This window comes from Monodelphis domestica, chromosome 2 (genome assembly GCF_027887165.1).
Source record: "Monodelphis domestica isolate mMonDom1 chromosome 2, mMonDom1.pri, whole genome shotgun sequence".
Classification (NCBI taxonomy): domain Eukaryota; kingdom Metazoa; phylum Chordata; class Mammalia; order Didelphimorphia; family Didelphidae; genus Monodelphis; species Monodelphis domestica.
The window spans coordinates 80,719,619-80,742,735 of record NC_077228.1 but is presented as its reverse complement, the minus strand read 5'-3'; the positions used below and the strand labels follow the sequence as shown (position 1 = coordinate 80,742,735).

The 23,117-nt window shown below is 40.2% G+C and overlaps 1 protein-coding gene and 1 long non-coding RNA gene across 5 annotated transcripts in view; one reads left to right on the top strand and one right to left on the bottom strand.

Moving 5' to 3' along the window:
* Nucleotides 1-23,117, bottom strand: part of LOC103099218 (uncharacterized) — a 43,946-nt gene that overhangs the window by 3,697 nt on the left and 17,132 nt on the right. The window contains exon 3 of one of the 2 annotated variants that reach the window (XR_008916120.1): nucleotides 18,467-23,117. This exon is cut by the window's right edge and continues 1,095 nt beyond it. The exons of the other annotated variant lie outside the window; for it this stretch is intronic. This is a non-coding gene — a long non-coding RNA (uncharacterized LOC103099218). Of the gene's footprint in view, nucleotides 1-18,466 lie in introns of those variants that run through there. 2 annotated transcript variants of the gene reach the window in all.
* NCF2 (neutrophil cytosolic factor 2) overlaps nucleotides 8,060-23,117 on the top strand; it is a 38,476-nt gene continuing 23,418 nt past the window's right edge. For all 3 annotated transcript variants that reach the window (XM_007480946.3, XM_007480945.3, XM_056815634.1), the window contains exons 1-2: nucleotides 8,060-8,469; nucleotides 9,947-10,029. In XM_007480946.3, coding sequence (XP_007481008.1) covers nucleotides 8,296-8,469; nucleotides 9,947-10,029 — 257 coding nt within the window. In that variant the 5' untranslated portion in view covers nucleotides 8,060-8,295. The remainder of the gene's footprint in view (nucleotides 8,470-9,946; nucleotides 10,030-23,117) is intronic.

The window sequence follows — 23,117 nt, the reverse complement described above, 5'->3', positions numbered from 1 at the left end:
AATATTATTATTAACTCAAACCCCTCAGGAGATAGTCTTGACTTCTACAACCCTGTCTAGCACAGATCTAGGCCTACCAAATGCTTCCTGATTATCTGATCAATTCAATCTTTGGTCAGTGAGATAACTAGGTTTTCCTCCTATATGTTGGAGCACTAAGGAAATGAAGCAGAGGCCTAACATACATTAGTTGTGATCAGGAAGAAGGCAAGCCAGAGTTTACACAGAAAAGAGAAGAATGGCCTGTTTCATCATTCAAAGATCTTACTAAAGACTAACTGAAGTTTTAGAAAGACTCCTAAATTTTAAGTTTTAGGGTCCACAGTGGCATAGATTAAGACCTAGAAAATATGTTAGAGGTCAGCTAGTCATAGAATCATTTATTGAATGCTGGAAGGGCCCTCTGAGGTCAATTTTGTCATTTTCAAAGGAGGAAGCCAAGACCTCAAAAGATTGTGGCTTGCCCAAGGTCACAGAGCTTCAAGAACCAAGATTCAAAGTGATGTCCCCTGATCAACTGTGAATGACTTAATCCCCCCAGTTTTCACTACATGACATGATCATAAAGGTAAAAGGTCGAGAGAACAATCATAGATCAAGAGTTTGGACTCCAAAGGTGACTGTCCTAACTCTGCTCTTTCTACCTTGTTTTAGTATTGAGCCTTTGATACCACTATTAGGTCTGTATCCAAAAGAGATCAGAGATAGGGGAAAGGACCTACTTGTATAATAATATTTAAAGCACTCCTTTTTTGTGGTGGCAAAGATGGAAATTGAAGGGATGTCCATCAATTGGGGAATGCCTAAACAAGATATGGTATATGATTGCAATGAAATACTATTATGACATAATAAATGACAAACTAGATTATCACAGACAAAACCTGGAAGGACTTATATGAAGTGATCCAAAGTGAATTGAGTAGAACCAGGAGAATACAGTACACAGTAATGGCGATAGCATACAATGATCAACTGTGAATGACTCAACTATTATCAGCAATGCAAGGCTCCAGGACAACTCCAAGGGACTCATAGCCACTACCATGGAAAGAATTGATGGAGTCAGAATATACATTGAAGCATACCATTTTCCACATTATTTCTTTCATGAATCTTGGATAAGCAATAGGCATCTTCTTTTACAACATGGAAATATGTATTGCATGATGACACATGAATAATTTATATTATATTACCTGTCATCTTAGAGAGTGAGGGGAGGGAGAAAATGAACATGGATTGTAAAATGTCAGAAAATGATTATTAAAATTTGCATCTACATGTAATTGGGAAAAATTTAATTTTTAAAGTATATTTTAGAAAATATTGAGCCCTAACCAGAATGTTTTTGGTCCTACAGGAGTAACCTTTTGGAGAACACAATATGATTCTGTCATATGTAAAAATGGATGTGATGACATATTCAAAAAATAATTAGATCTAAGAATAGTGAATAATAACAACAACTAGATATTGCAAAGTACTTTACTTGTAAGATAGGAAATTAAAGCATTACTATCCCCCTCTTACAGATAAAGAAATTGAGGTTCAAAAGAGATGAGGGAATAATTTGCCTATGATGAATGTCAGAATTTAAATTAGCATCTAGTTATTCTGACTATAAATCCAGGACTTTTCCCACTACAACGTGCTAGAAACTATTTAATGTAAAGGCAAATTTCTAAAATAGAACATCTTAAATCTTGCGGGAATAAATGAGCAGAGCAGGAGCTAGCAATTCTGATGCCTTGGGAAAATAATACTCAATTAAGTCACATTCAGTTTTGTAATTCAGAATTGAAAAAAAAAACACCAAAAGTATTGTAGTTTTTGTTTTGTTGAATAGGAGAGGTAATTGGTTATCATAATGTCTCAAAATAAGCATTATTAACAATTCAAGAATCTAGCAGTTTCCTATTTCACTAATTATCCTTGTGAACAAGGTATTGGATTTTCCATACTGCCTAAAGAGCACATATTTTACTTTGTTGTTCAGACGTTTTAGTCTCGTCCAACTCTTTGGGATCCCATTTGGGTTTTTTCCTGGCAAAAATACTAGAGTGGTTTGCCATTTCCTTCTCCAGATCATTTTAACAGAGGAAGAAACTTGGGCAAACAGGGTTAAGTGACTTGCCCAGGGTCACATGTATTGAACTCAGGTCTTCCTAACTCCAGACTTTTGGCTCCACTATCTTAAGTTTTTGCAAAAAATGCCTGGGCCTTTTCTCTAAGACACTGGGATTTGTTACTTAAGTTTTTGCAATAAATTTCAGTGCCTTGGAGCAAAGACCCAGTCATTCTGCTCTAGTTATAGTTCTATGTATGAGACAAACATTTTTTTTTTAAACTTTACCAAAGCAGGAGAGAAGTAAGAGCTAGGCAATAAGGGTTAATTGCCAAGGGTCCCACAGCTAGAAAACATGTGATTTGAACCCTGGACCTCCTATCTCTAGGCCTTGTTCTCAATCCACCTAGTTACCTACCTTCCCCCATGAGATAAGTATTTGCTTTCTGTCTCACATAACTCCAAATGCCAGAACCACTATAGTAAAATCCCCTGTTGGAGCAAGGCCCAAGTTAAAACTAAACCTTGGATTTTAAAACCTAGAATCTTGAATAGAATTCTACTGCCTGCTGGGTAGCTCAGTGGATTGAGAGCTAGCCCTAGAGATGGGAGGTACTAGGTTCAAATCTGGTCTCAGACACTTCCCAGCTGTGTGACCCTGGGCAAGTCACTTGACCCCCATTGCCTAGCCCTTACCACTCTTCTGCCTTGGAGCCAATACACAGTATTGACTCCAAGACGGAAGGTAAGGGTTTAAAAAAAAAAAAAGAATTCTACTGCCTGTGGTTCTATGGTTTGGGTGTTGGGCCATGCCAATCTATAGAAAAATGCAGTTGCCCTTAATTCTTCTGATGCCCTGCCCCTGCCACCAAAGGAAATGCTTGAGGGTCCCTGAACATTTTTATCTGTCTCTCCAAGGTTCACATTGTGAAGAGTGAATCAAACTCTCTTTGTCTATCAATTCGCTTTAAGTTAATAAAAAACTTAAGTACCCCTACTTAGTACCTTACCAGTCACTAATTATGAGAGTTTACAAGGCACTTGCTAGAATGGTACTTGAATTTTTGATTAACTCAAAAGTCCCTAGTTGATAGACAAAGAGAGTTTGATTCACTCTTCACAACAGGCTCCTTAAGTGGTGGGCTGGAAATCACAGGATCTTAGAAACTCTACAGTTCAATTTCATAACTAATGTGTGAAATCTCTTCTGCAATATCCCTGATGATCACCCAGCCTGTTCCCTAAAATCACCAATGACGGAGAACTCACTTTTTACCAAGATCCTATTTTATTTTTACACAGTTCTGTCTCTTAGAAGGCCCTTTCTAATACTGATCTGGGATCAGTCTTTCTCTATAACTGCTACCCATTTGTCTTTGGACTCTTTGGAGTAAACTACATTACTGCTCTTCAGATATTTAAAAGCCTATGAGCAGGTCTTGCCTTAGTCTTCTCTCATCTAGTCTTATCAATCTATGAGGTTCTTCAAACTGTCATTCAAGTGGCCAATAAACATTTAGTAAGTACCTATACTTGGACAGCCAGGTAGTACAGTGAAATAGAGCACAGGGCTTAGAGTTAGGAAGATTCATCTTCACATGTTCATATCCATACCTGTGTGATCCTAGGCAATTCAGTTCACCCTGTTTGCCTCAGTTTTCTCATCTGTAAAGTGAGCTGGAGAAGAAACTGGCTAACCTCTCCAAAACCCCAAATGGCAACACGAAGAACTGGACATGACTGAACAACATAACTAGACAACAGACACTTGTGCTGAGCACTGAAGATTCAAAGAAAGGCAGGATGTAGTTCTTGCTCTCAAGGAGCTGATGGTCTAACAGAGGAGACCGCGTAAACAACTATGTACAAACAAGATATACATGGGATGAATTGGAAATGATCAATAGATGACCACTGATAGAACTGAGAGAGGGCATCTAGTCCAACACCTCAATTTCAGGAGGAAACTGAGGTCTAGGGAAATGAAATAATTTGCCTGAGGTCAGGTGGGCAGCAATTGGCAAAGCCAAGCCCAGTGATATTGCCTTTCTATGGATTCTTTCTGAGTTGTGGATCTACTGTTTAAAGAGCATCTTGCAGAATAGAGGGAGTGTAGAGGCAGAAAGTTGATTTCAAAGACAGGAAGATGGCTTCAAGTCCTGCTTCTGACACCAAAGTGTACTGGAGTCATTTCAAACTGGCCTTAAGAGAATGGCTTATTCAATTTTCAGGGTGAGTAGCTATACATCAAAATGAGCAAATGCAACAATTCAATCTGGGCTTGATTTATTGTTTTGTGTATTGTTTAGATTTAAGAAAATGATAGAGAACATGTTAATAATGTAGATTAAACTTTAAAGGGTGTCAAGAATACTGCCCAACTTACCCCATCCTAAGCTGGTTATTAAACATTTCCCATTCCCAGCATGTCCCTCTTTATATTTAACCCATATTGGTTGTATGACCCTGGACAAATTACTAAATTTCTTAGGACTCTAAACAACTCTCTAAGAGTATTCATTGCAGAGAAGGCAGCAATCTGCATTGCTAGAGTTTCTTCCCTTGAGAGATCCTATACCAGTGAAATCACAGGTCCTGTCCCTACCACTATCACATACTGAACTGAACATAAAATCCAGATGTGGTCTGACCACAGTAGAGTACAATGGGACTATGACGTCTCTTGACCTGTTCAGTCTATTTTTTATTATTGAGGTTTTAGAGTTTCTTAGCAACTACAACAGACCACTGGCTCATATTTAGTTTGTGGTTAACTAAGACTTACCACCCCATACATTTTTTTTTCTTATGAATTGCTGCTGCCAACCCATGAAAAACTCCTCTATGTTATGAGTTCCTAACCTATGGGTCATGGACTCTAGAGGGATAGCAGGGTTATTGCAAATACAATATGAATATGGATATTACCAAGGCCATTAAAAAAAAAACCCTTACCTTCTGTCTTAAAATCAATATTGGTATTGGTTCCAAGGCAGAAGAGTGGTTAGGGCTAGTTAGTGGGGGGTTAAATGACTTGCCCAGGGTCATACAGCTTGGAAGTGTCCGAGTTCAAATTTGAATCCAGGATCTCCCATCTCTAAGCCTACCTCTCAAACCACTGAGCCACCTAGTTGTCCCTAATGGTCATTTTAATCTTTAACAAATAACCTTCTATTGACTGAATATGTCTCACATGCATATGTATATGAACTTTTAAACTTATAATTACATGCAAATATGTAATTATAATTTTAAAATAATATTTTGTTTTTATATTACTTTTAAAATATGCATGTATGTTATTGTGATAAAGTACAAATTTATTTATAAGCTATTATGTCCTTTTTTCAATCAACTGATATTAAATGCATCTTTTATCAAAGGGATCTTCATACTTGAAGAGATTGGGAACCATTTTACCAGGTTTTGAAAGTTTTTTTTTTCCTTTCATCATCCCTTATTTAGTGTCTGTGTACCATTTATGGTTTGGAGATAGGAAAAAGAGAGATTCCAGATGGGAGGGCAGATGACTTAAAAAAAAAGACTTCATTCTTTCATTCTTCTGGTTCAAGCAGCCAACTGAAAGGAGTAGTGGGAAGAGAGTGGAAGAAAGAGGAGACAGAGATGGGAAGGGAGGGAGGGAGGGATGGATAGAGATAGATACTATAAGAGTAATATTAAGAATTTAGGTCATATTACATTAACTCTATGGATAAGGAGAAGAGGAGCTGTCCATAGAGTTAATGTAATAAGACCTAAATTCTTAATATTACTCTTATAATACAGAGATAGAGATATGCCGATAGAAAGATGGGGAGGGAAGAAGGGGGAGAAAGAGGGGTAGGGAGAGAGGGAGAGAGAGAGAGAGAGAGAGAGAGAGAGAGAGAGAGAGAGAGAGAGAGAGAGAGAGAGAGAGAGAGAGAGAGAGAGAGAGAGAGAGAAAGAGAGAGAGAGAGAGAGAAAGAGAGAGAGAGAGAGAGAGAGAGAGAGAGAGAGAGAGAGAGAGAGAGAGAGAGAGAGAGAGAGAGAGAGGGAGGGAGAGAGAGAGAGAGGGAGAGGGAGAGGGAGGGAGGGAGGGGGAGCTGTTGATAACAGCTAACCCAGCAAACTAAGCTGCAGGGAACTCCTCTAGCTCCTCTAGCCAGAGTGCATTGGCCCAGGTGTTTGTGAATTCTGGCCAAATCCAGTAACATGAAGGATGCTTGTGTTTCTGGCCCAGAGATAATGGCCTCAGTGTACTGCTTCTTTTTTGGCTCTACAACTAATGTTATAACAAGTTGTGTTGGTATAAACAACTGCCATGCTTCTGAAAAGCTGTGGGAATGGAACAAGTCAGCCAGTAGGTCAGTAAACAAATATTTATTAAGCACCTGCTGTATACCAAGCACTGTGCTAAGTGCTGGGTGTTTTTGAGTACCTAAAATGTGCCATGATTGGGCTGAGCATATTGATGGATATGTGACATACATGCCTGCCCTCAGTGAGCTTAAATTTTTCTCAACCTGGGAGTCCAGAGAGTTCATTTGAAAAATATTTTGATAGCTTTTCAACATAACTGGTTTCCTTGATAATCACCTGCATTTTATGTATTTTAAAAATGTTATTTTGAGGTAGGCAGCTAGGTGGCTTGATGGATAGAAAGCCAGGCCTGGAGAAGAGAGATCTCAGGTTCAATTCTGGCCTCAAACATTTCTTAGATGTGTGAACCTGTGCAAGTCACTTAACTCCCATAACTTTTCTACCACATAGTATTGGTTCTAAGACAGAAGGTAAGGGTTAAAAAAAAAAAGGAGTCTATAAGTTTCATCAGGCTGCCGGAGGGGTCCATGACACAATAAAAGGCTCTCAAGCCACTGGTTGAATCTAACCCCATCATTTAATAAATAAGGAAACTAGATCCAAAGTGTTCAGAGTCAGGATTGTGATCCTAGCCTCTGACCCACCACCACCACCAAATCTAGCATTCTTTCTACCACAAAAAGTAGTTGTTGAACATTCCCAGAACTAAAAAGTTATATTTTGGTTCCACAAGCTACCCCACACATACCTTTTTCACAAACACAGGAAGAAATGGGGTGTTCTAGCATTATAACTAATCAAAAGCATTCCAAAGGAAACTTATAATATGTAGTATATTATAGATAATAAAACCTCATTAATGGACTCAGAGCCCATTAATTAAAAATTCATGAGTCATTCAAGAGTTGAAAGAAAAAAACTTACCTTTGTATTTAATTATGACAAACCAATTTCCTAAGCAAAAGAATAGGGTCTTTCAAACTGTTCAAGATCAGCTGTTTTCAAATTTTAAGATAACTTTTATTTTATATATTTTAAGATAACTTTATATTTATAACATGGCAAAAATTTGCACAGGCATATACATACACATACACAAATACTCCCCCACAACATTTTTATTTTCAATCTATATTTTTATTAGAGTATATTATTCATTTTTATAACATCAGCTAATGTGAATTAAAATTGAATTTTTAAAAACCTTTACCTTCCATCTTAGAATCAATATTAGGTATTGGTTCCAAGATAGAAAAGCAGTAAGCTAGGCAATGGGGTTAAGTGACTTGCCTGGGGTCACAGTTAGAAAGTACCCAAGGCCAGAAAATTTGAATCCAGGACCTCCACTCTCTGGGCCTGCCTCTAGATCCACTGAGCTGTGAATTAGACTTCTAAAAGAGTCGAAGAGAACTTCTAATTGCAGCACCACATCCACTCCCATCCTTTCAGATAGGGAAACTGAGGAAATGATTGGTCCAAGGTCACACAGGTGGAAAGTGTCAGAGCTTGGCGTAGAAGCCTGAAGAGAACAGGACAGAGTGGGAGGGACTGAAAATGACAGAGCAGAACCATTTAGAGGAACTGATCCATTGCAGAAAACATTTGATGTACTTCCTCTTTCCCTACCCCTCCCCTCCTCTCCACCCCCACCTCCCTCCTTCCCCCTAAAAGGTGGGGACATTTCCTGACATGCTTACAACACAAGAGAAGCCAGTGAGGGGAGGACTAGATCCTCTTCTGAGGCCCCACTTGAAGAAGGAAAAACACCAAAACCCTCGCCCTTGCCCTGTCCAGGAGAGACAGAAGGGAACGGGGCCTGGTGGGAAATACTTCTCCATTAATCTCTTTTTCCTTCCACCCCTGCCCTACACTTCAGAGCTCCTTTTGGGGCACAGTCTGTGATCTCTACCTCCCGTTCTTCTCTGGCCATGTCCTTAGCGGAGGCAATCCGCCTTTGGAATGAAGGGGTGCTGGCTGCAGACAAGAAGGACTGGCACGGAGCCTTGGAAGCCTTCACTGGAGTTCAGGATCCCCATTCCCGGATCTCCTTTAACATTGGCTGCATCTATATGATCCTGGAAAAACTGCAGGAGGCAGAAAAGGTGAGTCTAGCACATATGCCCCTGCTTTGTGCCTATGAGATGCCTCCAAGTCATACCTCCTGATGGGGGATGTTTTCTTCTCTTAGCATCTCCAAATGGGATCTATCCTTCAAGATCTGTCATCTCTGGGAAGCCTTCTTGAGCTGTTCCCCCTTCCTGAACTCCTCTTGTGCCCCTTGGACCTTCCCACTTAGGTTGTGGTTTCATACCATCTCATGTTCATCTCAGATTCATTTGGCAATTACTAAGTGCTTATTGTATACCAAATGCCTTGCTAGACTGGGAGACCCACAAAGTTCAATCATTCATGCCACTCACTATCATCTTCCCAAGAGAAGGTGGATGGCAATCAGACTTGGGCAAGGCTTGCAGTTATCTATGGAGGTGCCATATTCCTCTCCTGGAGCGAGCTACATGCAGGCAGGTTATGGGATGATGGAGTGGTGGAAAGAGTATAATTAGGGAAGATTTGTTTTTTACAGAGTAAATGGACATGAATCCATTTAACTTTTTTCAGTTGCAGCCTCAAAACCTTAACTAGAATAGGGCACTTGGGCATTTGTCCCAGGGTGCCATCATCCTGGAAAATATACTTTTGGTGGGGCAGGACACACACATTTTCCCCACACCACAGCCTGAAGACAAGCATCCCTTCGTCTCGCTCTTCTGAAACTTCCTAGTCTTTGCCCGCTTCTCTACACCCAGCATTCCCTTTAGTGCTGGCAATCTTCTTCAGTCACTTACAAAGTTTATATGAAGTCCAGGATGGAGAGAGGGGGGAAATGATCATCAGCTTGGGATGGGGGGAAGGAGGGTTGGCATCAGCAAAAGCTGATTTATCTCAATGACATAAAACATTAAATCCATTCACAGATTGATGTGTAGATAGATGGGTCAGGCAGCCAAGTAAGTGAACCCAGAGGCATGTCACAAACAGACTCTAGCTCTAATATCTATATATACTGGCTGGAGATTAAAATGTAAACAGGTGTGCTTGCTAATTTAAGGAGAAAGTGGGTTTCTTGGTAAACAGCAGTGGGATCAAAGGGCTAACAGAAATACACAGGAGAGAGACAGTGAGTTCTCCTGGAAAGGAAAGTGTAGACAAGGAGAAAGTATGAAGTTGGGTGGAAAATATGAGACTGTCTTTATTCACTGTTAATATCTTTAGAGCTTACCCCCATAATGGGCTTTTTGTTCAAAGCCGAGCAACAATGGAGAAGGTTGGAATGGCCAATTTATTCCTATTTTTAAAAAATCTCCTTGAGCTTGGTTGCTCCTGCTTCACTACTTCTGTTGGCCTTCTAAGCCCATCTCCTTTATTTTCCTGCCTAACTTCTTTATGCCTGTCTTCCTCAGAAGGAGCCATACGTTTCTGGCTCCTTTTGCCCACCCTCTAGACAACCCCCAGCTCTCAGGCCCAAGGTGGCCATCCTGACTTGCATACCTATATACAAAATCACTTTCTCTCTTACAGGCCTTTACCAGCAGCTTGAAGAGAGACCAACATTTAGCAGTGGCTTATTTCCAACGAGGAATAGTCTTTTATAGGATGGAGAAGTAAGTCTTTAATATCACACAACACGGGAATGACATGAGGGAACAGTGGGAGATGGGGATTTCCTCCTGTGTTCCTTGAAAGTTTTTCCTAGTTTCTGAATCTAGACTGTCTGATATCCACAGCAGTATAGTAACCCTCTGTGAGGAGAGGTCATGCCTGTGTTATTGTTCCCATTTTACATGCAAAGAAAATGAGTCTCAGAGAGTTAAATGATTTACCAAGATCATACTAGCTAGTAAACTGGGCTGGGACTCAGAGGTAGGCCCTAAATCCAGGCAGGTCATTTCTATCATAGCCTGCTGTCTCTCTTGTCATTATGCAGCACATTCATACATGGAGGAATGGGATGGTGACACAATCTGAGTCTCCCAGAGACAGATGGTGTACAAGTAACCCTAAACAGCCTGCCCTCTCAGTGATACCCTGATTAGAGACACAATCTCAAAGGTTGCAAATGAGGGAAGTTGCTTGTCTGCATTATTAGAGGGAGTTTCCTTACTGTGAATTCCTTGTGCCAATAAAATAAACAAAAAATTATGCTGAAAATACTAGTAAAGGACAAGGGCTAATACCAGGGCTATGTTAACTAGATCATTACATAATCTGATTATTTATATAGGTAGCTATCTGGGTCATGGATAGAGTGCTGGGTCAGGAAAACCTGATTTCAAACTGTATGACCCAGCACAAGTCACTTTACCTCTATTGCCTCAGTTTTCTCTTCTTTAAAATGAGAATAATAATAGCATCTACCTCCCAAAGTTGTTGTGAGGATTGACTGAGATAATAATTGGAAAATGCTCTGAAAACCCTAAAGTTGCTATATAAATGATAGCTATTATTATTGTTTGTGGTAATATCTGGGGGAATGTTATAGGCACATCCTTAACAGAGTGTAAGGGGAAAAGGTATTATAATATATATTTAATGTTATAATTATAATGTTATAATATAATTTAATGTTATAATATATATTTAAAATAGGGTCGCCTGGAATTTAATTTATTCCAAAGAGATTTATTTACAAAATATAGAAAGAGTGAAGAAAAAGAGAGAAGATAGGGTAAGATATCAAGCTTAAGCAACAAGTAATTTACTCCCAGCCCCTGGCTCAACCTGGGCAGAGAGAGTTAGTCCTTAGTGGCCTCGGCAAAGCTGAGGAACTGGGGATGTCTCTCTCAAGAGGTAGGTCTCTCCTGAGGTTAGTTTCTCCAGAAAATGTCCAGGAAAGGAGTCAGCTTTTTCATTCACCATGTGTCAGTCCAAAAGGAAGAGATTTAAGAACAGCCTCATCAGGAACAGGGTTTCAGGTCCAGTCAGCAGATTCCTCTCCAGTCTCAACTCAAACTCAGAACTTTAAGTAAAAAACTCCACTCAGGAAGTTGTAAGTTCTTTTTAAATACACTTTCTTTTGCATCATTTCCTGTGCCTTCCCCTAATTTTTGGTCTACCAATCACAGTTGAAGCTTTGCTTTAGGAATGCCCAGGGGTAGTCAGTTTAATTCTGATTTGTCTCACATGTGGACACGTGGGTCACAGACCACCCCCACTCAAGAGTGAATGGGGTATTTACATCTTTGGTGATTAAATCTAAAAATGGGCAGATCTCCCCACTCAACTTTTAAGTAGGATATTTACACTTTTGGTGATTAAATTAAAAAAATGGGTAGGGGAGATCTGCCCATTTTTAGAGAATTAAATTAAATTAAATTTAATCTTCACAAGAGCAGTGTTTTAATAAGGTCTATCATAAAGTTCTTGAAAACCATCTCTCATTTTTGTCAAAGAATCTCACTTAAAGCTAGGTGGCTCAATAGATTGACAGCCAGGGTCTAGAGATGGGAAGTTCCTGGGTTCAAATTTGGCCTCAGACACTTCCTAGCTGTGTGACCCTGGGCAAGTCATTTAACTTCCGTTGCCTACACATTCTAAGACAGAAGATAAGAGTTTTCAAATTTAAAAAAATCTCATCTAAATGTTCTAAGAAAAAAAAATTAATTGTTCTGAAAGGGTTTGGTTCAGAAACCAGTCTGTAAAAGGAAGCTGTTGCTAGGGGCAACGGCATCTGCTAAAGCAATTCCTATAAAGACACAAAGTCTTTGAAGGGGCTTTGTAGGAGAGAGAAGTCTTTCAAAAAGAAAAAAATATTGCTGATGACATGGAAGACAGTCACCAGGAGGAAAGAAACTTTTGAGAGGAGATAAGAAAGGACAGGCAGGAGGGCTTCTGCCCTTTTAGAAAATCTGCCTCCATATGCCTGGTTTTCTTGATTCTTTGGCTGCTGCTACAAAGACAGTCGAAGGGGACGCAGGACACACTTTCTAGCTGAGCTTTCCTAGAACAGCAAAATAAGGCCATTCCTCTACTTAGTTCTCACAATTTTATTAGGGGGATAGACCACTTGTGAAAATGATGGAGAAAAACCACAGGCTTTCCAGAAGGACTTTTAACAGTAAATCATCCTAGAGTCCCAGAGCTTTGGAGAAATTTGGTTCTGACACAAGATTTAATTAGGATAAGTTAGAATAGAATCTTCTCATCAAAGTCTGTGGAAAAGAGAAGAGGAAGAGAATAAACGTTTATTAAATGCCTTCTGTGTGACAGGTAAGGGCAGCTAGGTAGCTCAGGGGATATAGTGTGTGTCAACCTTGAAAAACAAAACAACCAAAGTAGTTAGTTAGAAAGAACAAATCCTTGATTAAAAGCAAAACACTGGAGGCAAGGGAAAGAATAGAAGGAGTAAGGTTAAGATTAAAGAAGGAAGTTAAAATGCAGGGGAATATGCAGATGATAATCATAACTGTAAATGTGACTGGGATGAACTCACCCATAAAGCAAGTGGATAGCAGAGTGGACTAAACACCAGAAAGAACAAGTCTTTAATCAGGACAAGGAAGACAGAGTAATGTGCAAAATACCACACAGAAACAAGCTCTGGGAACATTCTTCTGAGGAAATGCACCTAGAAGGAGATTTTCCAAAGAACTGCAGAACTTGGGGTCTTATATACTCCTTGGGGAATAAAAGAAAGGAAGGACAATTGATTGGCTTACATGGAGACCAGGGAAGGAGGATTCCATCCTAGGGCTGGACTACCTGGGTGAGGTCTAGATATAAGGGGAGAAACTTCTAAGTCAAAAGGGTACTTAAGATTTGATTATTTCTAGTAATTCTATCTAGGTCAAGATGATTTGGCATTTTAAGGTTTATTGTTCAGTCTAAGAAAAGAATCATTCTGGGCGTTCACTTAAGACAAATTCTCAAGGGACAAAGGTAAATTTAGGGGTTCTGTAGAACAAGGTCATCAAGTGCTAGACCAGGAGTCAGGGATACTCCTCTTCCTGAGCTTAAATATAGTCTCAGACATTTACTACCTGGGTGACCTTGGGCAAGTCACTTAACCCTATTTGCCTCAATTCCCTCATCTATAAAATGAGTGGAGGAGGAAATGGCAAACTACTCCAGTATCTGTGTCAAGAAAACCCCAGATGGGGTCAGAGAGAGTTAACAACAAAGAAAACTAATTTCTGCATTGTTTATGTGCAAAAATACATGTCTCAATCTTCATTTTAAGTCTATTACCTCTGTTGCAGGAAGTGGTTAGAAGGCTTCATCTTCAGTCCTCCAGAACCACGATTTATCAGCATCCTGAAGTCTTTTAGAGTTGTTTCTCTTTATAATGTTATGGTAGGGATTGTTTTTAGTTCTACTCACATTACTTTGCATCAGTTCAGAGAGGGTCTAGTTCCTCTGAAACTGTCCATTTCATTATTTCTTACAACATAATAATTAATAATTGGTACATTCATATATTGTAATTGGTTTAGTTGTCCCCCAATAGGAAGGTATCCCTTTAGTTTCCAGTTTGGGGCTACTATGAAAGGAGCTATATGTATATTTGGATGGTTGTTGGGTTGTTTTCACTTCTTGCTTCAGTCTATACTGATTCTGGTTGAGCCTGTAGGCTATTCAGCTCCTCAGAACTCACCCATCTGACTGGATTCCAAACTTCCCCTTTGAAACAGGTTAACTACTTGCTCCAATTTCCCTGCTGTTACCTGTATATGGGATCTCTAGTTCCTCACACATCCCCATCCCAGGCTGTCCTGTCCTGTCTGGTGAAAACTTTTATATCTAGACAGTTTGTGCCCCCAGCCATGCTTCACTGCCTGGGGCTACCTTGTACCTTACCCACTATTCCCTCTCTTGCTCTGAGTATAGTAATGAAGTCAACATTACCCCTGAGTCTGAAAAGGGCATGTTATTCAATTGTTCTATGGTTCTATTTAGCATTCTGGGACTTTCCAGATTTCCCTGACTAACCCTTCCCTCTATGTGTTGATTCTCATTATTAAAATGTAAACTCTTGGGGGCAGCTGGGTAGTGTAAAAATGGAGATTTGAACCCCAGACTTCAATCCCCAGAAGTCCTTGGTATTTCCCAGAATTCTCTATAATTTAGTATTTAACGGGCTCTCTGCCTCCGAAGAGCTCTCTTCCTCAACTTGAAACATTGCAACATGTAGAAATTAGGCTGTAAATGGGCTAAATCAGCCCTAGGCACATGGGTTATTAATTGGTATCTTTGATTTCTAATAATCTTTAACAAACCTCATAAAATATAATACTTTTATCAGTAGAGACTAAATTTAAATTTTACAGTAGCTGTGGATTGAGAATCAGGCCTAGAGATAGGAAGTCCTGGGTTCAAATTTGGCCTCAGTCACTTCCTAGCTGTATGACCCTGGGCAAGTCACTTAACCCCCATTGCCTAGCCCTTAACATTCTTCTGCCTTGGAGCCAATACACAGTTTTGATTCCAAGATGGAAGGTAAGGGTTTTTCAAAAAAAAAGTGAACTCTTCAACTGTCTCACTTTCATATTTGAATTCCTGGTGCTTAAAAACAGGGACTACCTATTACCTTATAATAACAACAATACTAGCTAAAATGTATGTAGAGCTTTAAGGTTTGCAAAGCACTTTATATATCTTATCCCATTTGATCCTCACGACAATCTTGGAGTAGGTGCTATTACTATTCCCATTTTACAGGTGAGGAAACTGAGGCTGAGAGATTTAGTGACCAACCTAAGTCATAAGTGTCTGTAGCAGAAATCAAACACAGGTCTTCCTGATTACAGGACCTCCTGCTTCTTTCATTCATGGTTCAAGGCCATTTTACTTGGCCTGGATTGAAATGTTCTTAGAATATTTTATAAAGAAGAAGTTTACTAAAGGGAGATTTGTGGTAGACTCCTGTAGGCTATTTTAGAAATTTTAGCACATTCATTATTTGAAGAAATACAGCAAGGCATAGAAGGTAGAGAACCTCTCTTGGTGTGAAGACTTGCCAAAGGTCATTTGACTGAGTAGTATCCGAGGCAGGACTCAGACTCCAGCCTGTCTGAATTCCATGTCCAGCACTCTCTCCTCTACCTGACTTTGCTGCCCCTATCATTAAGATGAGGAAACTGAAGCTGAGGCAAGGACTTGCCTGGATCACAAAGCTAGTAAGTGTCTAGGGTCAGGACTTGAATTCAGGTCTTTCTGGCTCCAAAGACAGCATCCTATTCACTACACCCTCTACTCATCACCAGTCACTTGGAGTCAGGTGACTTTGGCTTCAGATGCCTTCCTCCTAGGGCAGTTCTGGTGGTGTTGATAAGTGTTGTAGGAGAGCTTAAGAAAACCCTGGGCCAGGAAGGATGCTCCCTTAAAAATGACAGGTTCCAATGATTATCTTTTAAAAAAATATTTTTAATAAAATGTATTAAGAAAAATTTACTAAGTTGAATGCCTGGGAGGCAGGTACAGATCTCCCACAACCATAGCACGGGGCCAACTGATTGACTAAAGGGGCTCTAGTCACCCCTTCGTGGGAGAAGGATCTCTCAGCCACTGCTAAGGGACTCAGGCTTGGTTTCACAGGGCTGTGGGGGTGGAAGAAGAATTAGCTTAGAGGAACTCAGCATGGAGCTGTCAGCCACCCAGCAGTCTTCTAAGGGGGCAGAGAACTGGTGAGGAAGAGCAGAGGGGGATGGAATGGAGTGTTCTCCTTGTCTGTCTTTTGGATAAGATGCTGGGATATACAGAGGAGCAATGTTGCCAGGCTGCTGGGACAAAGACTATCCACACAGGGAGCAGCTGAGCTCAGTTTAGGAACCACTTTTAGCATTGTTTCTTTAGACAGAGAACATCAGCAAACACAGATGTGTGTCAAGGCTGACTCCCTCCCTGAAGCCAGAGGGAAGAGGAGAGAGGAAGAGGAGAAGATTGAGGGAAAGAAGGGAAGAAGGGGGCAGTTGGGTGGCTCAATGGATAGAGACAGGAGCTCCTGGGTTCATCTCTGACCTCAGACACTTCCTAGCTGTGTGACTGTGGGCAAGTCACTTATCCCCCTTGGCCAGCCCTTACTGCTCTTCTGACTTATAACCAAAATACAGTGTAGATTCTAAGACATAAAGTAAGGGCCCAAAAAGAAAAAGAAATTAAAAAAAAGAAGTTGCTTTAGGATGAATCAGAGGATAGAGGTTAGGAGGGGGTGAGGGAAGAGAAAAGGCATACTTTGAAATAAAGGCAATTTTTCAATCTGATAACGACATACATAGAAGCAGGGGGGCATGGTTTGACCATAGGGAACGTCCTGTATTCGCTGCTGTGGCAGAGTGGGTTATGCCAGAATGGCAGGTGTTGGGGCTGGATCTCTGAGAACTTGGCAGGAGGTTCAGGACTGCTAGTGCTTTCCCTCTGAGATTACTCTGCATCTATTATGTATGTATTATCTGCTTATATTATATTTATATATCATGTACAGTACGTGTATATATACATACATAGTAGATGTTATATTTTTATATATGTATATGCACACATGTGTGTGGGTCTTGTATATTGTTGTGTTGTTTAGTTATTTTCAGTTGTGCTTGACTCTGACCTCCATTTGGGGTTTTCTTGGCAAAAAGATGCTGCAGGGGTCTGCCATTTCCTTCTTCAACTCATTTTACAGATGAGAAAACTAAGGCAAAGGGGGTGAAGTGACTAGCCCAGGGTCACCAAGCCATTAAATGTTTGAGGGCAGATTTGAACTCAGAAAGATGAGTCTTTCTGATTCCAGACGTTGCACTCTATCCACTGCACCAGGGTCTTGCACATACTTTATATATAGTAGATCTGGATACACACATTTATATATAATAAACAGCGATATATACATGTATATTCTATATGAGGACTAAATGCTAGTACAGTAAAGTGGATTGGAAACCATCCATGGATCCAAATGACTGGATCCAAAGAGTAGTTCAATGCCATAAAGTGGAAGTCTCTAGTGGTGGGTGTCCCCCAGGAGGACACTGAGTTCCTGCCCTTTCAATGTAGTAGGAAGGATGAAGGAAGTATTTGGCCAACCATGATACAAGTTATCATCTCAATGGACAGGAGAGTTCAAAATGGAGATCTGGGATGGGAGAGAACATTTTGCACTGGGATCAACAAGGGCTTCATGGAGGAGAGAGATGTCATGAGCTGAGAACTTAAAGGAAAAGGTAGAGCATTCCAGGCAAATGCCAGAGCATGGGAAAGGTAAAGAGGCTGCCAAGGGCAGGCAGAGCTTGAGGAAATTGTAACTAGTCTGGTTTGTCTGGAATATAGATAGTACTAAAGGGCAGGATGTGATAAGGCTGAAAAGGTAGGTTGTGGAGAACCTAGAACTCCTGATTAGGAGTTTTGATTTGTTTTGATTTTGATAGCCAGGAGGGACCATCACTGAAGGCTTTTGAGCCAAAGAGCAATCTGGTAGAATCTTTGTATGAGAATGTCCTGGAGGCTGTGAGGCCAGTTAGGTGGCTACGTCATTATCCAGAGGAGGGGCAATGAGACCCTGAGCTAGGGAATCTGAGCTTACTGACCTGGCCTTGCTGAGGGTGGGAATAGAATGGAAGGGAGGCCTAAACAGCAGCCCAGCATAGGTGATAGAACTCTGGAAACAGGGCCAAGAAAATCTGAGTTCAGATCTTGCCTCAGACACAGTTCTTATTTGCACAAACCACTTTAAGTCACTTAACCAGTGTGAGTCTCAGTTTCTTCATTTATGAAATGGTGATAATAATAGCACCTACTTCACAGGCTTATTGGGGAGATCCTTACATTTAAGTGACAATGAGGATGGTTGGGAGAAATACTGTCAAAGAATAGACATGTGCTATGATTGCCACCAAGTGGGAAGAAGGGGTGTTAAATAGGGAGGTTTTCTGGGTGTTATGAAGAATGATGCAAATCCATGGTCAGGGCCTTGGGTATGGGTTGGAGAGAGTGGCAAGTCAGGCTATGGTTTGAAGAACAATAGCTAATAATAACTAGCAATCATGAGACAATATTTATAAAAAAGCACTTAGCACAAGGTTTGACACACACTAGGCACTCTTCTCTTCCCTCATTTATATAATATTTTAAGGTTTGCAAAATGCTTTACAAGAATTATCTCATTTTATCCTCACAACAAGCATGTGAGATAGGTATTATTATCTCATTTTATAGTAGAAGAAATGGAGGCACACAGAGCTTAAGTGATTTGTGTCTAAGGTTTCCTAGCTAAGAAGGGTCTGAGCCAGTTTTGAACTCATTTTCCTCAATCCTGGTGCATCATGGTATTTACTGCACCACCAAATTGCCTAAACCAGAGATCACCCCAAAGAGAATACCATTAAGTGAATGGCTTAAGGTTTTTCCAAGGCTCAGCCTGGAAGGAGTGTGTATCTGTCCTTGCTTTCAAAGTTGAGAAATAGGCTGGCTCCCTTAGGGCACTTAGGAATCCTCCAGGTTGGTGGATGCAGTAGACGATAGAATAGTCAGGGTATTCCATTACAGTCAAGATGGGTATAACCCTCTCCCTAAGGTCTCAAAGTTGTTCAAAGAATTTCCCATGGTTAGAGACTGGAAGAAGAATAACAGAATTTGACCCAGGGCCCTAATAGGAGTATTTTTATCAAGAATTTTTCCATTTTTAAAAAACTATGAAGCTGACTTCTTTCTTGGGTAGTTCTTTAATTCAATCTTTCCTTCTCTCATTTGGCACAAATCTCTCTGCATGTCCTGATGGGCTAGGGATTTGGATAGAAGGAAATCTTATGAGGTTCATTCAATATCTACATAAAGAGAGGGACCCTGGCACAGCAGGGTTTGACTCACAACTGAAATTAATTTGCCCACTTGGGAGAGAAAAATCTTATTTATAATGATTATATTGATTATAATGATTAGAGTTTTCCCTCAAAGGACCCTCAATTGTCAAATAAACAGTGGGTTTAATATAGTAGAAATTATATAGGACCAAGAATCAGGACACTTGTCTTCTAATCCCCACTCTAATTCTGCCCCATGTTCTTGGCTTGGGTGATCCTGAACAATTTAGACAACTTTTCTGAACTAAGAAAATGCTAAGAATGAAATCTTCCCTTTTTCTACCTCAAGGGACCATTATGAGAGCAAATTCTATTTTACACACACACACACACACACACACACACACACACACACACACACACACACACACAGAGTATCAATTCTAAGACTGAAGAGCAGCAAGGGCAAAGCAATTGGGGTTAAGTGTCTTGCTCAGGATTACCTGGCTAAAAGTATCTCTGGCTAGATTTGAAACCAGGATGTGGATCCACTATCCTACCTATACACATATATGTATTTTAAATGGACCTGAATTCACTGGTGTAAGGATACTCTCTCTACCAATGCAGATTAGTACCTGACTTGCCATTAATAATCTTAGAGTTTCCTGGGAACTGAATAGTCAAGTGATTTGCCCCCAGGATCTCACAGTCAATAAGTGTCAGGGGTGAAACTTGAACCTAGGTCTACCCCGTCTCTGAGGCTGACTTGCTATCTATTATTCCACAGTGCCTTATATTAAGGCCTAGGGGCTGGATCTGTGATTTCATAAGGCATCAGAAATTCCCACATGAACCATTTCAACCAATGCATTTAGCACCTTTTGTGCAACTTATAGTCTTAGGAACCTGCCTAAAATGCTAAGAGGATAGGGGGCAGCTGGGTAGCTCAGTGGATTAAGAGCCAGGCCTAGAGACGGGAGGTCCTAGGTTCAAATCTGGCCTCAGCCACTTCCTAGCTGTGTGACCTTGGGCAAGTCACTTAACCCCCATTGCCTAGCCCTTACCACTCTTCTGCCTTGGAGCCAATACACAGTATTGACTCCAAGACGGAAGGTAAGGGTTTAAAAAAAAATGCTAAGAGGTTAAATGATTTGCCCAGGGTCTCAAAGACAGTGTATCTTGGTCTTTCTGCTCTCTAATGACTTATTATTGTTATTTTTATCATGCCTGACTGTCTGTGATCCCATTTGGGGTTTTCATGGCAAGCTTATGAGGGTAGTTTGCCTTTTCCTTCTCCAGTTCATTTACCTATAAGGAAACTAAAGCAAATAGGTGAAGAGGCCTGATTTGAATCCAGGAAGAAGAGTCTTTCTGATTCCAAGCCCAGTGTTCTCTCCACTTTACCACCCAGCTGTCCTCTCTGTCCACTAAACCATGTCAATTCTCTTCTGTTATGTAATAATAGCTAGCATTTATGTAGCACTTTAGGGTTTACAAAGTGCTTTACAACTATCACATTTTATCGTCACAACAACCCTGGGAAGTAGGTCCTATTATTATCACCATCTTACAAATGAGTAAATTGAAGCAGGGGCGGTAATCAAATGTTTACTATATAGAAGGTATTCAGGAAAGTCCAAAGATAAGTTAGGCACAATCTTATTCAAGTTGCTTAATGAAAACAAGAGAGATCTTTATAGGAATAATTTTTCCCCCATCAAATCATGAAAGCAGTTTCAAATCCACTTAACCATGTGATTGTATAGGCTCCATCTTATACATAAGAATAGCACAAGACTGTTAAATGCTTTACAAAAATCTAGGTAAACTATATCTACAGTATTCCCCTGATCTACCAGTCTAGTCAGCCCATCAAAAAAGGAAATTGAGTTAGTGTTATATGACCCATTGTTGAGAAAGTCATGCTGACTCTTTGTCATCACCACTTCCTTCTCTAGATTTTCATTTACTACCCTTTTAACATAGTTTAAAGTTTTTCCAGGAGTCAAGGTCAAGCTCAATGCTTGACAGTTAACAGACTCCATTTTCTTCCCCTTTCCAAAAATTGAGGCCATACTTGGCTTTCTCTAGGCAAGCAACAGTCCTCCTGTACCATGTGATGCTTCAAAATGAGAAATGAGATTTTAGCAATCATTTCTCAGTTCTTTCAGGACCCTGGGATGTTTCTTGACTGGGCCTGACCCCCCGAACTCCCCAAGGGCAGTTAAGTTCTCTCTTCCTACTGCCTTGCTCTTAGAAATTAAAAAGTTTAGGATAATTAATGTTGATAATATTGTTATTAATAATATAATAACAAAAGTAGATGGAAAATAACTCCATTTCCCAGTTCCAAAAAGTCAGATTCTGTCTGCATTTAATGTCAGAAGAAAATGACATGTATGTAATTTGTGAGTTATTTCATCCAAGCAAATCAAAGAACCTACTTCATGAGCATGAGATGAGTCTTTCTAATTTAGTAGTTGGTCAAGCAGAAATACACAATCAGTTTCTTGAGGTTGGGAATCTCCTACTTCTGCTGTATCCTTGATCAGGAAGAAGGCAGTCCTGTAAATGGTCATTAGATGGCTCAGTGGACAGAATATGGGGCCTGGATTCAGGAAGAGTTCTAATCTGGCTTCAGACACTTACTAGCTGTGTGGCCCTAGGCAAGTCACTTCACTGTTTTTGCCCTCAGTTTCCTCATCTGTCCAATTAGCTAGAGAAGGAAATGGCAAACTACTTCAGTGTCTTTGCTAAGAAAACTCCAAATAGGGACACAAAGAATAAGCCATGACTGAAATAACTGAACAACAACAAGCTCTATAAATACAATGGGAACTTGCTGGAGGAATTATAATAATAAAATTATAGGAATATTAAAGCTGAAAGATATCAGAGAACAAGTAGTTCAATTCCATCATATATAGGAGGAAATTGTTCAGTCATTTTTCAGTCATATTCAACTCTCTCTGATCCCATTTGGGGTGTTCTTGGCAAAGATGTTGAAGTGATTTGTCATTTTTTTCTCCATCTCATCTTACATAAAAGGAAACTGAGGCAAAAAAGGGTTAAGTCACTTGCCCAGGGTCATACAGCTATAAGTTTCAGAGGCCAGATTTGAATTCGGGAAGAGAAGTCTTCTCGACGCCAGGCCTGATGCTCTATCTGCTAGCCACTTAGCTGTCCCAGGAGGAAATTAAGAGCCAGAGAAAGAAATAAAGGAGCTTTTCCAAGGTCACATTGTTAGTTTTGGTGGGAGAAGGAGGGTGAGAATAAGCATTTTACATAGCTCCTACTATAGGCTATGAGATTTTTACAAATATTCTCTACTTTGATCTTCATAATAACCCTGAAAGGTAGGTATGGGAGAAGATAAGACTAGAACCACATTGCCCTTGGATGGTTGTCACAATGATTTACCATACCATGCACAAAGTACTTAAGATCCTTTATGTGTTGTCATGTTCCCATCAGAGATGTCCCTTGATAGGACTAGAGGTGGGACTAGAACTTGAGTCTACTCACTTTCCACTGGAACCACACTACTCCTGAGGAGTAACTGCCAAGTCTTTCTCAACAAAATCTCTTGGCTGGGCACATGTGGCATATTAGCATAGCTACCAGGTGTCAAAAACAATGGCAAGGCCCTCAGAAAGGATCAGTCAGATTCTCACCATGCCAGGCCATTAGTCAGAGCTTTGAACTCTAGTGGCTAACATACCTCTCAGCATAGAAGACGACAGGTCACTAATATCCCATGGTCTCATGTTATAATCCATGCACTGTGAAGGTACTATAATAGTACCTTCTTAAACCTCTTTGGTGAGAAATATGGGAAAAGTACACAGGAGACTGTGTAGTGTCCTAAGATTGTAGAATTTTAGAATCTGAAGGGAATTCAATTAGACCATCTAATTCAACTCACATGTTTTACAGATGGAAAAACTGAGGTCTAAATTAAAATA